This window comes from Festucalex cinctus, chromosome 15, assembly GCF_051991245.1.
Source record: "Festucalex cinctus isolate MCC-2025b chromosome 15, RoL_Fcin_1.0, whole genome shotgun sequence".
In the NCBI taxonomy this organism is placed as follows: Eukaryota; Metazoa; Chordata; class Actinopteri; order Syngnathiformes; family Syngnathidae; genus Festucalex; species Festucalex cinctus.
This window is the reverse complement of record NC_135425.1, coordinates 10,526,539-10,538,686: the sequence shown is the minus strand read 5'-3', so window position 1 is coordinate 10,538,686 and position 12,148 is coordinate 10,526,539. Positions and strand designations below refer to the sequence as shown.

At 38.4% G+C, this 12,148-nt stretch overlaps 1 protein-coding gene across 9 annotated transcripts in view; it reads left to right on the top strand.

Annotated features, from left to right (window-relative positions):
* Positions 1-12,148, top strand: part of tjp2a (tight junction protein 2a (zona occludens 2)) — a 41,050-nt gene that overhangs the window by 8,500 nt on the left and 20,402 nt on the right. For 5 of the 9 annotated variants that reach the window (XM_077497923.1, XM_077497919.1, XM_077497918.1 and 2 more), the window contains exons 2-3: positions 582-708; positions 7,621-7,674. In XM_077497923.1, coding sequence (XP_077354049.1) covers positions 703-708; positions 7,621-7,674 — 60 coding nt within the window. In that variant the 5' untranslated portion in view covers positions 582-702. Of the gene's footprint in view, positions 1-581; positions 709-2,533; positions 2,793-6,667; positions 6,902-7,620; positions 7,675-12,148 lie in introns of those variants that run through there. The other 4 variants (XM_077497924.1, XM_077497921.1, XM_077497920.1 and 1 more) reach the window with 3 other exon arrangements.

Here is a 12,148-nt window from a genome sequence, read left to right as displayed (position 1 = left end):
TAATGGGAGTGTAAACGTTGAAGTCTTGATGGACACAAGGTGCATTCAACTAGCTCTTCTCTTTTACTTCGCAACCAGGTAGTTTAAATGGGAAATCAACCCAAAAAGGTTCTTTATACTAATATGTTTTATGGTCTCCTACTAGTCTAAACATGGCATTCTGATTAATATTGTGTTTGTGTAAAATGAGTTAAGCAACAAAATCATTTTTCCACTTGCTGTCCCCCTGAAAATGGCATCACACTTGGCCGGCGCTCAGGTAATGACCAATTACAGCTCAGCTAAAGAAACCAGGTGAGCTGTGATCGGTCGCTACCTGAACCCTGAGCAGCTGTGACTTTATTTTAAGTCAACGGCAAGTGACAAAAGGTCACCTTAAGATGGATTAACTCATATTCACCAAACTGGTGTTTCAGTGGTGGTTATTTGTGACTGTTGATTGTATTTAACAACGTCCATTTTAGTTTGTGTGTAATTATAGTAATGATAGTATACAATTTAATTTTTATTTTGTATTAATTAATTTTGTATTATGTGTAAAATTGTAAATCATAGTTATGTCATGTGTTTTTCTCTCACAGGGATCAGCCTGGATCTGACCAGACTGCTGCTCTTTTTAAGTCCAACCGCAAATTCTGCTGGTCCCGAGAAGCCCATTACTTGTATCTTCGTCGCCTGTCTTCACGCAGCTTTTCGGCTATTATGATGGTACGTCATGTCAAATGGGGCAAAATGTGGGTGGTGTGACTCAAATGGATGCTTGTGTGGTATTAAAGGGGAAGTCAATGTCACCAGTCTAAACAAGGCATTCTGATAACATTGTGTTTGTGGAAGATGAATTAAGTAGAAGAATCCACCTGGTTTTATCCATCTCCGAGGGTGGCCATTTTGCCACTTGCTCTTGACTGAAAATGACAACATTGTGCCTATGGGCTCAGGTAACGACCGTTATGAACCTGTTTGTATTCTGTGTTTGTTCATGTGATGTTTGTAAAAATGAGCCCTTAAGCACTGTGATGTCATTTTCAGTCAACAGGAAGTGGCAAGATGGCCACCCCCTGAGATGGACAAAAATTCATATTTCACTAACACAATATTAATCACAAGACCATGTTTAGAATAATGGGAGCTCATAGAACATAACGATTTTCACTTTGACTTTCCCTTTAAGTTTATGCCATAAAACCACATTCTTGAACGATGTTCAAATATTGTCTCCCATTCCTCATCAACCTTTGCGATCTGACACGTGCATCAAGTTCAGCTCCGTGTTTTTCTCCTCTACTGTGTAGATGTAAAAAAATGATGTTATGAAACATTTTTTTTTAAATAATCCCATCAAATGACAAGCTAAGAGATACGTGCATTGGTTTGTTTTTCTTTTTTACTTGTTCCAAAAATAAACAAAGCCTCCTCTAGTTTCTGGCACACTGCTTGGAATTAGAGTTAGCGTGTGTGATTCAGTATGTCCTTGACTTCTCTCCCTTTATTTGAACACAAATACTCATACGTGGCGTCTCCAGCATGCATGATGATAATTAAACAAGAGACATGCCTCTGTCCGGACTTTTCACTGTCTGACTACGGTAATTATTGAGGCCCGAGAAGCTGATCTTCGTTAGAGTGGACTAATTGAATTCCTCTGAGTGGTGAATTGTTAAACAATGTAAAATATGCGATAAGAAACATAACATTTGTCATGAGAGAAAAAAAATATTTTGTGTGTACTTAGCCTTGTGCTGAAGATAATACTCAAATAATGGAACACAAACACATACAATGTAACAAATTAGGTTATTGTGGGGCAGCGCTATTTTTTCCCAGGGAGATATGTCATTAACTCATGGATAGTAACTTTACATTTTTCACATAGTTCTGAACCCGTTCCACACATACCATTGTGAGCTTTTATTCAATGGCTCTTTGTTATTTTTCTTGGACTGTCTGACTTGGACAGAGTTTGGATGACCTTAACTTCGTCCAAATATTGTTGCCTTAATGTGGAACTGGGTTGTTCTGAGTCTCCTCATTCATGTTCTTGTGGCATACACCGCAGTAAGTCAATCAAATCCGAATGCAATTAAGATCCAAAATGACATAGTTGTGTACTCTGTTACAGTAATGTTCATCAAATTGTCATTCAACAATAAAATATTTTGTTTGTATTTCTTTCTAAAGATAGGTAGAATACACTATACTGTATAATCAACTGCCTTCGGGTGCTCATTGTGTATGTATGTGTATTGTATAATATTGCTTGTTTGTGTTGCTTGTCTGAAAGGCTCACAGCAGGTTAACTTTAAATCAATGCGAATCTGGACTGATCCATCACGGGGTATTGTACTCTTCAGCACCTTACGCACTTTTTCATAGATTATACGGTGTTCATAAATGTATGGCAATCATTTTAATTTATATTAATTTACAAGAGGACAGCGACGAAAAACATAACATTGAGGTAGTTGACACAATGGACCTTTAACTTTGTAATTTGGTATTACCCCCTCACTCGCGCCATTTGGTATGATCTGTCCCGAGCCAAGCGTACTCGGTGGGTGCTACTTTTTGCACAGATGCGAACTTTTTTCTTTCTTTTAGTTATTTTAATCCCAGAATGTAACTCGGGAAGGCCATTTTTCAGGTTTTAAGACTGAAATCCGTTCGCCTTAGAACGCGTAGAATTGTGAGGGAGTCTGCTGTTTCGAAAATCTTGAGCCATTGCTAAGTGCGTGATGCCTGTGAATGGAGGGGGTCTGCTCTCCTTGGGCAGATATGCTACTCATTATTTCAGTGTAAGTACTACATCTATCCGTGGTGTTCGTTTTAAAGTACAGATGCACTTATGTTTACAGATAGGCCTACTACTAGTGTATTACGGTAGCGTTGTCATACAGCATGTAATCGGAAGGAAACGCAAAGTCATACTGGGCGTTGTTGCACCTGCTGTGTCGATTGTGAGTGAGTAGTCTAATGTACAACACTTGGGTATTTTTAAGCAGTGCTAACTTGCTGCTAATGTTCTAACATTTGGGTTGTGTTTAATCGTTGATAATCTCCTAAGAGGCCGGCATGTAATGGTCTGTTAAATACATTAGTTCAATTTGAGTAATCCTTCCTAGTATTTGTAGTTCAGGGCAAATTAAAGGTTAGTGGTTACATTACACATTTCCAAAAGCGATGGTTTAGTTGTTTTAACTCATGTCACGACTAGCATCTCTCCTTGCCCTACGCGGTGTCACCAGCAAGGGGCAGCCTCGGACAATATTTTCTACACAATTTATTTTGTATCCATTGTTGAGGTTGTACATAAAACAACAATAATTGTGTGATAAGATGTTATACCCAGTCTTGGTCAAAGCCTTATCAAAAGTGCTTGCTTGCACTTGAAGATGCTGATGACTTTGTTTATGTAACGGGATGCATTGAAAATGCACCGTCATACCCATAGTGGTCCCTGGACATCTACTTACATTTTCATTAGTCAAGATATATGGTATTGTTTTTGAGGGTTAGAAGAATTTACATGTACCGGTAATTCCAACATACTTGTAGCAAGAATTTGCTACAATTTATATAGTTGTTACAAAACAAAAATGTGTCACACAGGCCTTGAGAAAGCAATGCTTTTGCTTGGAAGGAACGAACAGCCAACTGATTTAATAGACAAGAGCCTCTCATGAAGTGTTCAGATTTACATTAGAGTGAATATTGAAATGCTAGTTTCTCAAATTGTTATCCATTGTTCAGATGTGCGTTGCCGTGCTGGACTATTTCTGTAATCATTTTACACAACCAGAGGCTAAGACCTAGATTGCTTGTTTGGAATAAAACTGTTGTATGTGGTTTTGCATACGTGCAGAATAAGTTCCTATATAATACTCTATTGTCTTTAAAAGGGTGACCCTGTACTTGGACTCTTCCCTCAGCTTCCCCCTTATTGGAGGAAATTGTTGTGTTATATAATGGTCTAAACTCGGGAAACTACTGCTTATCCTGCAAGCCAGCCTGCTGGTAGCCAACACAATCGTATCACATCATAGTAGAAATGTGTCTGATTGAACCATTTGCCAAAAGCTTTCGGGTGGCATGCTGCTTATTCATTTGAACTTCATCTTGTAGTTTCTTTGTGGCTGCTTCGGAGTGAACTTCATTTCAGTTGTATTGTAGGCGTGGTGTTTCAATCTATTGTTTTTACAATAGCATACAAGTGCAAAGTTGTGTTAAAATCAAAACATTGAAACTTGGAAATTATGCTGATTTATTCTTTATTTCTCGTCTTTGTTTTCACTCTGTCGTGCTCAAACTAGTCTATCATTTATGTAGTCATGCACCATTTTATAAAATCCCAAATGTGTAATTTTCCCATTTCATGTTGAACAGTGCACACTCCAATTACTCGTATCAAGCTTTGTCTCGCAAGGATTATGTCATGAGTTAAAATTGATAGTTTTCATTCACAATTTCACAACACCGCAATCAAAAGTGATCATATTTCTTTTCCTGTTGGCAAACCCTAATCCCTAATCGATAACATTTCCGATATGTACTATTACCATTTCAAATTGTATTTTCCAATATCATGGTATTTATTTTCTGTGAAAGTACAGTAGTTGCGATTTTTCAATTTTTCCCATTTGGTGCACACAGAAACCTCAAACAAACAAAAAAAGGAAGATGCAAACAGTTGGAAGACGTGAAGAAGAATTGACACAAGACAGCAAAAGATGTCAGGCACGTCTTAAAGGTGTTACAGGGACAGTGTGTAAAATTTTTCAATGTTCATTCTAAAAAAACAAAAAAAACTATTCCTTTCAATAATATGCAAAAAGTAAGTTCTGTCACATCAACATACATTTTTAAAAATATAATTGTAGGTCTATTAATCGCTAGTTATATACTGCCATCTTTCTGCTCCGTATACTTGGTCTCTCTGAGGCACAGTAGTGTGCCTGCTTCAAAATGCAAAGTGAACTTAGGTCGATGCATTCTATTAGTTCACCACTAGATTGCACTAAATGATACACTCTGACCCATTACAAAGGACTAGCGGAAAAGTGTGGGATTATTTATTTATTTGTTTGTTTGTTTGCAGATTAAAGATGAACTCCAAGTAATTAGGATGAGTGCAAAGAAATCAGGACAAAAGTTTGTGAAACTATGCTACAAATCTTTGGACTCCTCTCCTCCGACACTTAATATGTACGTTGCGGTAATGCAGTTGTCCACTGTACAAATACGGGGTTTTTTTCTCTGGTCGACTGTGAGAGGAGTAATGATATGATGAGTGGGAATTTTTTTGTATTTTTGTTTTAATCTTATTTTGTTTTCAAGTTGAGCAATTTCACCTGTGATTTTTTTTTTTTTTTTTAAATAACTCCTTCACTCCAGCCATTTTCACTAAAGCACCCCCCTTCGCTCCTGGATGTTTTACTGGATTTTGACTGATTTTGCAAGGCCCACAGAATATTGTGTTCTATTACTACAATAACAAAAAGAAAGATTAGAGTCTCTTCTTTCATCAGGAAAAAAAAGTATGTTTCTATCTGTTTCTGTTTTGCAGCAATTAGCATTCGAATATAGCAAAGTTTCATCATCATATTACAAATCTTTTTAAAACAGTGGGGAAAACAGGTTGTTGCAACATGGCTCTGGTTGATCTCCTATACTCTGCTGCCACCTGCTGGCCTTTTTTGTAATAACTACCATTGCTTCAAGCATTCTCTTCAGTTCAGAGGCTGCATCAAAGCCTTCTGTATGCTCTAGCAAAAAAAAAAAAGGTTAAATACGTCATTGGTAGTATTGTAATATTTAAAATACAACGTATTTATACGTTTTTGGGAACAAATGAGTTAATATTCTGGATAATAAGTGTTATGGACGTAATAAGATTGTGTATATTGTACTTGTCACCATGGTAATAAACAAGCCACAAATTGATGTTTGTCATATAAGTAGAAGATACAAACCCCTACACAGGGCTACTTAACTGTAATGTTGTTAGTTTGGTACATTAACAATATCACTGAAAAGAAGAGCCTGAGGGGTTACAATTAACCTAGTAGCCGTCTTCGGTGAAGACCATGGTTCATGTGACTATAAGCGAAGTGTGCATCTCGGTAGCGCGGTGCATTATGGGTAGGCCGGCGAATAGCCTACATCGCAGGCAAAGTTAAAATAAAATGAGTCAAGTCAATGAATAACACTTCAGATTTGGCAAAAACTTATAGAGACTGCCGACTCACTATACAATGACATGAAATAGTTTCATCTCTATAATTCGCATGGTTTCCCTGCTACTGTTTGTTCCCTTGTTGGCTAAATGATCAGAAAAGTGGGTCATGATGATTGTTAATGCCAAGTCCTGTAATGTCACTGAGCAAATTTCCTCGTAGGTTACTTTTTTTTTTCTTTTTTTTTTTGTAACCCTACCACATCTCTTGCTTCCAATTTCAACTGTCATTCTCTCGTGTTGGTTTGGTGCTCTAAAACTTTGGCTATTATTTTATCTGTAGCAAAAAATCTAACTAAAGAAATGTTGGTTTGTTGTTGGGATGCTCATGCGCACTCAGAAGGTTAATCACCACCCACCATACAGGCGTTGGTTGGGCTGTATGTTTACACATCCTACCAACACTGGGATTTGTGCTGAATGTAGGCCAGCAGAATCACGCTTACGTCAAAGGCAGGCAGGCAGATGCAGGGAGAGAGCAGCTGGTGGTTGTGCAGCTGTGGCCAAGGAGAGGAGTCTGTGGCGCACATCAGTTTGCCAGAGCACCGCTGGCGGTGATCAGGCCAAGACACCGAGAGGAAGAGAAGGAGAGTGCTAGAAATGAAGACTGTTCTCAGCCTACACAGGAAATGGGCCCACGCCGTCAAAACCATACGCATCCTGCAGGGACTCGTGAGTGTTTTGAGTAAAATGGCTAACTTTTATCCGTTTTTGCTCTGTTAGTCTTTTGGTTATGGAAACAGGTGAATTCATGCAATGTAGAGTACTATGGTAGTGTAGTTAAGAAGGTTAATTGAATGGTGTCAGGTTTTACATCAAATCATTGATTTTGCTAGGTTCAAATATAACTTAGAAGTGATTTGCAAAATCTGTTGTTCCTAAATTTTGCACATGATGTGTACAAACTGTTGTTTTTTTAATGATGAGTTTATATGATGCCAAAGCGATAATGTATCAGTGACTTGTGCTCCAATTACTGTTGTCCAGCTTCTCAAAATGCAACGGTGTTTTTCTTGTTTGTTTCAATTCTCACATTTAATGTATACGGTAATTATTTAGTCTTCATATTGATTGTCTTTGTTGTTCTTTAGAAAACCCTTTGTGACACTTGCATTATCAATTTGTCATGGACTGAAAAAGAATAAAACTAAATCGATAGACGTATAATAAAGTCTTGAGTAATATCACAATTTAAAAATCAGCCCTGAGTAATATCACAATTTAAAAGTCAGCCCTGATGCATCTCTGCAGACAACTCATTGTTTTAAGAGCTTGTGGTTGTGTAACGGAACAGACTAATGAAGTGCCTTTGTCATTACATCACGTATTTCATTTTTAAACAGTACAGTGAAATGAAATCACTGATGTTAATCTTGCCTTCCTCTTTCCAGAACCCGGTTATGGAGGAGACGGTCTGGGAGCAGTACACAGTGACCCTGCAGAGGGTGAGTCCATCCTCACTTTATCTTGTTCTTTTTATTTACATTTAGACACGGACTGATGCTGCCCGTTGGGATTTACAAAAAGCCTAACATTTAAAACTGGGCATGCTGCAGTTAGCCAACAAACAGATGTGTGCACCCTGCGTACAGATGGAACAGACATCTCTTTTAATTGGGCTGCATCAATTTTCTCTGCTGCTTGTACACATTAGGGTTGCGGGTGAGCCAAAGCCTATCTCTGAGTTCGGGTGAGAGGCTGGGTACCCCTTGGACTGGTGCCAGCCAAATACAAGGCATATAAACCAACAGCCATTAATGCTCCCTGACAGTTTTAAGCAAGGGTGGACAAATTGGTTTTGGCCACATCAACTGAACTCAACTTTATTTATAAAGCGCTTTAAGAACAGGCGTTGCTGTATACAAAGTGCTGTACATAAACATCAGTTTTGCAGTAAACAAGAACAAAGCAAACATTTTGAAGTGCGAATACAGTTTTTGTTTTTTGTTTTTTCCTCACCAAAAACATGACGGAAGTGGTGTTTTCCTCCATTCGCCCCTCTATGAGAAATTCTAGGTAATTCTGCCCTCCAATCACCAGCCCCTCTCAACATGAGAAAACAAGCGAGTGCTCACTTTATGACATCATAAGATGCGGACCCACCCCCGCCTCTGCGGACGAAACGCACGCCCACTTTCTCTGAGACCTCCATCGGATAGTGACAGTAGCCTTTATCAGTAAACTTTCTATCCAGATGAATTCAAAGCAATCAATGATCCTTCACATTTACAATGCCAAAGTGCAATGATAACTGGCTGTCTCAAAATCCCACAAAAGCTCTGGCTGACACTTGTGTGAACGAATCGTACAGCGGTTAGTGTGCTTGCTCTGTAAGCAGCAAGTTACTAGTTCGAAACTAGCCTGTTTTTTTTTCCTTCATCCTTTCCTCTCTCTTCTTCTCTCTCCTCCCCTCTGCTACGATTTCTTGCGACAAATAGCCGTTTTGTTTCAAATGTTTATTTAAGAATTGGCTTGCGTCAAGTTGCATGGCGTACTCAAAGCAGTGCTCAAACGCAGAGCTGCAACAGCAGACTGCAGTCGGCTCGCCGGGGGTGCGGAAAAAAAAAACACGGGGAGAGGTGGGGTTTTACTGAACCGGGTGGTTTACTTCTGCGTTACAAAACTAACCAGCAAAACACCTAATATTTCATAAAAAATGACATCGCCATAGTGTCAAAGTTAAGATTTAGTCATTTTATGCCTATAGTTAACTTTTGGAATGGCTTAAAATACCGTGGTGTAATCCCGCTTAACTCAATTGTGTTCCACATTAATTTAATGTCTTTATATAGAGCACTAAATTGTTTTCATTAGCTGCTACTTGTGTAGATATGTTATGTGTCAATTATAAATAAAGTTAAATTTACAAGCAGTCATTAAAATTATAGTGGATCCTCTGTTCATGAACTGAAACAACTTGGTTTGTGAACCAAAATTTGCTATTAATATGAATGGAAATATAGTGAGTCCCTTCCACCCCTAGAACCAAGTCACTTTTCCCACATCCGGCACAGATGCCCAGCAAGGAGCAGATGAGCAGGGACCCTCGACCAATGCGGTGGTGAACACGGCGAGCCGGTAACCTCCCGTCGGACACCCGCGATGGTTATGTTCGAAAAATCGCTTCGCCGTACCAAGCCGCTCCGTTATGTGCACCAGCAGTGAAAGATCAGCACGCTTCATTTCTGCTGTCATAGGAACAAAAATTCTGTATGTCTGTCTTGTATTGCACATAAGAGCGTTTAAAGATTTTCAGAAGAACTCCGGACACCACGGCAGCATTTTCCAAAGCTTCCACAATCACTTGTGGGCCATAAAGGCTAATTTACAGCAAAAAAACAAACAAAAAAACTGATAGTGTATTACTATTTAGAGTCTTCAATTAACCTACCGGTACCTTTCTCTAGAGAAAATCCACGCAAAAGAACATGCAAACTCTCCACAGGAAAATCTGAAACAAATTAGTAAAACAGAATAGCAACTTTTAATGTGTGTAGTTTCTTTAACAAAAATAAAATAAAACTGTTAGTGTGAACTGTGAAGTGATTTATCATTGTTCTTTTTTCATTTCTAATACTATGGGGTGGGTAAAATGCATACTAAGCGACATTTGATGTTTCAACATCTGTGTCAATATCAACAGATGCAATCAACCAACCAATACAAACATCAAAGTGTTTGTGGCTTTTTGTAGACAAATAGTTAATACACTTCCAATTTTCATTTTTCTATAATATGCAGCAATGCATTTACTTGTTGTTACTCAAATTTGAAATAATGTGTATGTATATTAGATTTCAAGCGGTATACTTGTACATGATTTAGGGGGTGTGCTGTTTAAATGACAAATTATACACACTGCAAACATACTATTTTTAGACCAGCAGTGAACATCTGACTCATGACCATGTGTCCCTTGGGATTTTTGTGTAAATATTCAGCAGAGCCAAAGACCCAAGTGACCTTTTTTTTTCTTTTTCTTTCTTTGCACCTATTGAGAAATAGGCTACTTGTTTCATGAAAGACAGAAAATAAGAGTGCTGTGTGATATGGACAACATTTTATATCCAAATTTAGATAAATTGATATACAATCTTGGAAAAGATTATGAGACCAGCTTGTTTTCTTCAATTTCTTGTTCACATTTGCCCCAAAGCTGGGCAGGGATAATTTTTCCACATGGACTAATATTACTGCAGTCGCCACTCGCCTGCATCACTCCATGTAGAAATAAGTTGATGCAGTGGTGGCTATCCAGTAGCAAAGAGTCTGTAAAAGACAAAAGAATGTGCAAATGTTTGGAATAATTTCACACTTAGATGATTAACTACAGTGTATACCATAACTGTACATTTATGATAGCCAGGTAACCTATCGAAGTTAGTTAATTTAATATAGCCTACCATTGCTAGTTGGAACATTCAAATGCTCCCGCAAGTACCCAAGAATAGAAACAGTTGTCAGTTCACTTTAAATCACTTAATTGAACAAACAGTGAGAAACAATTGTGTTAAATACACTTTCTCTACGCAAGTTGCCAAAGGCCACAACTCGCGCAGAGTGACTCAACACACAGACTTGGGTTAGTCAGTTAACAGCCAGCCAGCTCTACACTCTCATTCACCAACAACCACGTCACTTGTGTTTATATCTTTAACACGCTTCTTCTTGTTTTTCTTCTTCTTGTTCTTCTCCTTCTTGTCCTTCTTCTTCTCCTTCTTCTCCTTCTACTTCTACTTCTTCTTCACTGTCAGTTTTTAGTAGCTTCCTCGATTAATCAATTGGATAATCGGTAGAATACTCAATTACAAAAATATTTAATTGCTGCGGCCCTAATTTTGTTTTGTTAGGTTTTTATGTACAGCACTTTCGTTTAGCCGTTTCAGTTGTCTTAAGGCTATAAATACAATTTTGTTGAGTTAGTGTAGCAACAGACCCACCCAATACCCACTACACAACAATAACAACAAATGATAGTTATATAATAGACGTTTATCTCACATTACGAGATGTACCGTAACATTGTAAGGGCAGTGTAAGCACTGTATTTGATGTTTGACTCATACACATTTATCCAACAAGCAATTAACTTGACACAAGGTCAAATTGTCATTTATTGTTAAACATGTACTGTGAGACCAGAGCAAACCAGTTGAGGTTAGTTAATCATCATGATGAGCCTATTGTCTTCTGCTACAGCTCATTGTAGCCGACAAAGCTGATTTAGTGGGTTGGGAAAAAAAAAAAAAAAAAGTCCTCTACTCCAGGCATTTGACCTCCAGCTCTCAACCTAGCCACAGCCATCTGTCACACTATGCTCCCTACACCTACTTTGATTTTCTTCTACTGTGTGTTAAGTAAGTCTCTTTGGGGAAACATCCAAATCAACCCATGCAAGAGGTGCAGACATGTTAATCCTGTTAAACAATAGCAAAAGTAAATAGTAAGATTGGGGATTGAAGGTAGTGTTGTTCCGATACCGTTTTTTTGCTCCCGATACCGATACTGATATCCAGCTTTGCAGTATCGGCCGATACCGATAACATACTGATACTTAAGGTTTTTTTTCCTCAACATGAAAAAGCTGTCCTGCCATTGGTTCAGAGCATTCAATGGCCAATAGGATATCTTAGATCGGCATGCAGTGAACATGTCACATACCAGTGAATGTCGTGCACCAGCAAGACACAAGATGCTGCATCCAAAATCCTATATTAGCATTGGAATTAATGGTATCGGCATGTTACTTGTGAGTAGTCACCGATACCGATGCCACTGTTTTAATGCAGTATCGGCACCTCTGCCGATACCGTTATCGGTATCGGAACGACACTAATCGAAGGCTTTCTTAGTGCTATGTTTAATTGTAACAAGGCATACTGTGTATTTTTCTGTGATGGTCTACTCGACGAGCTGCAA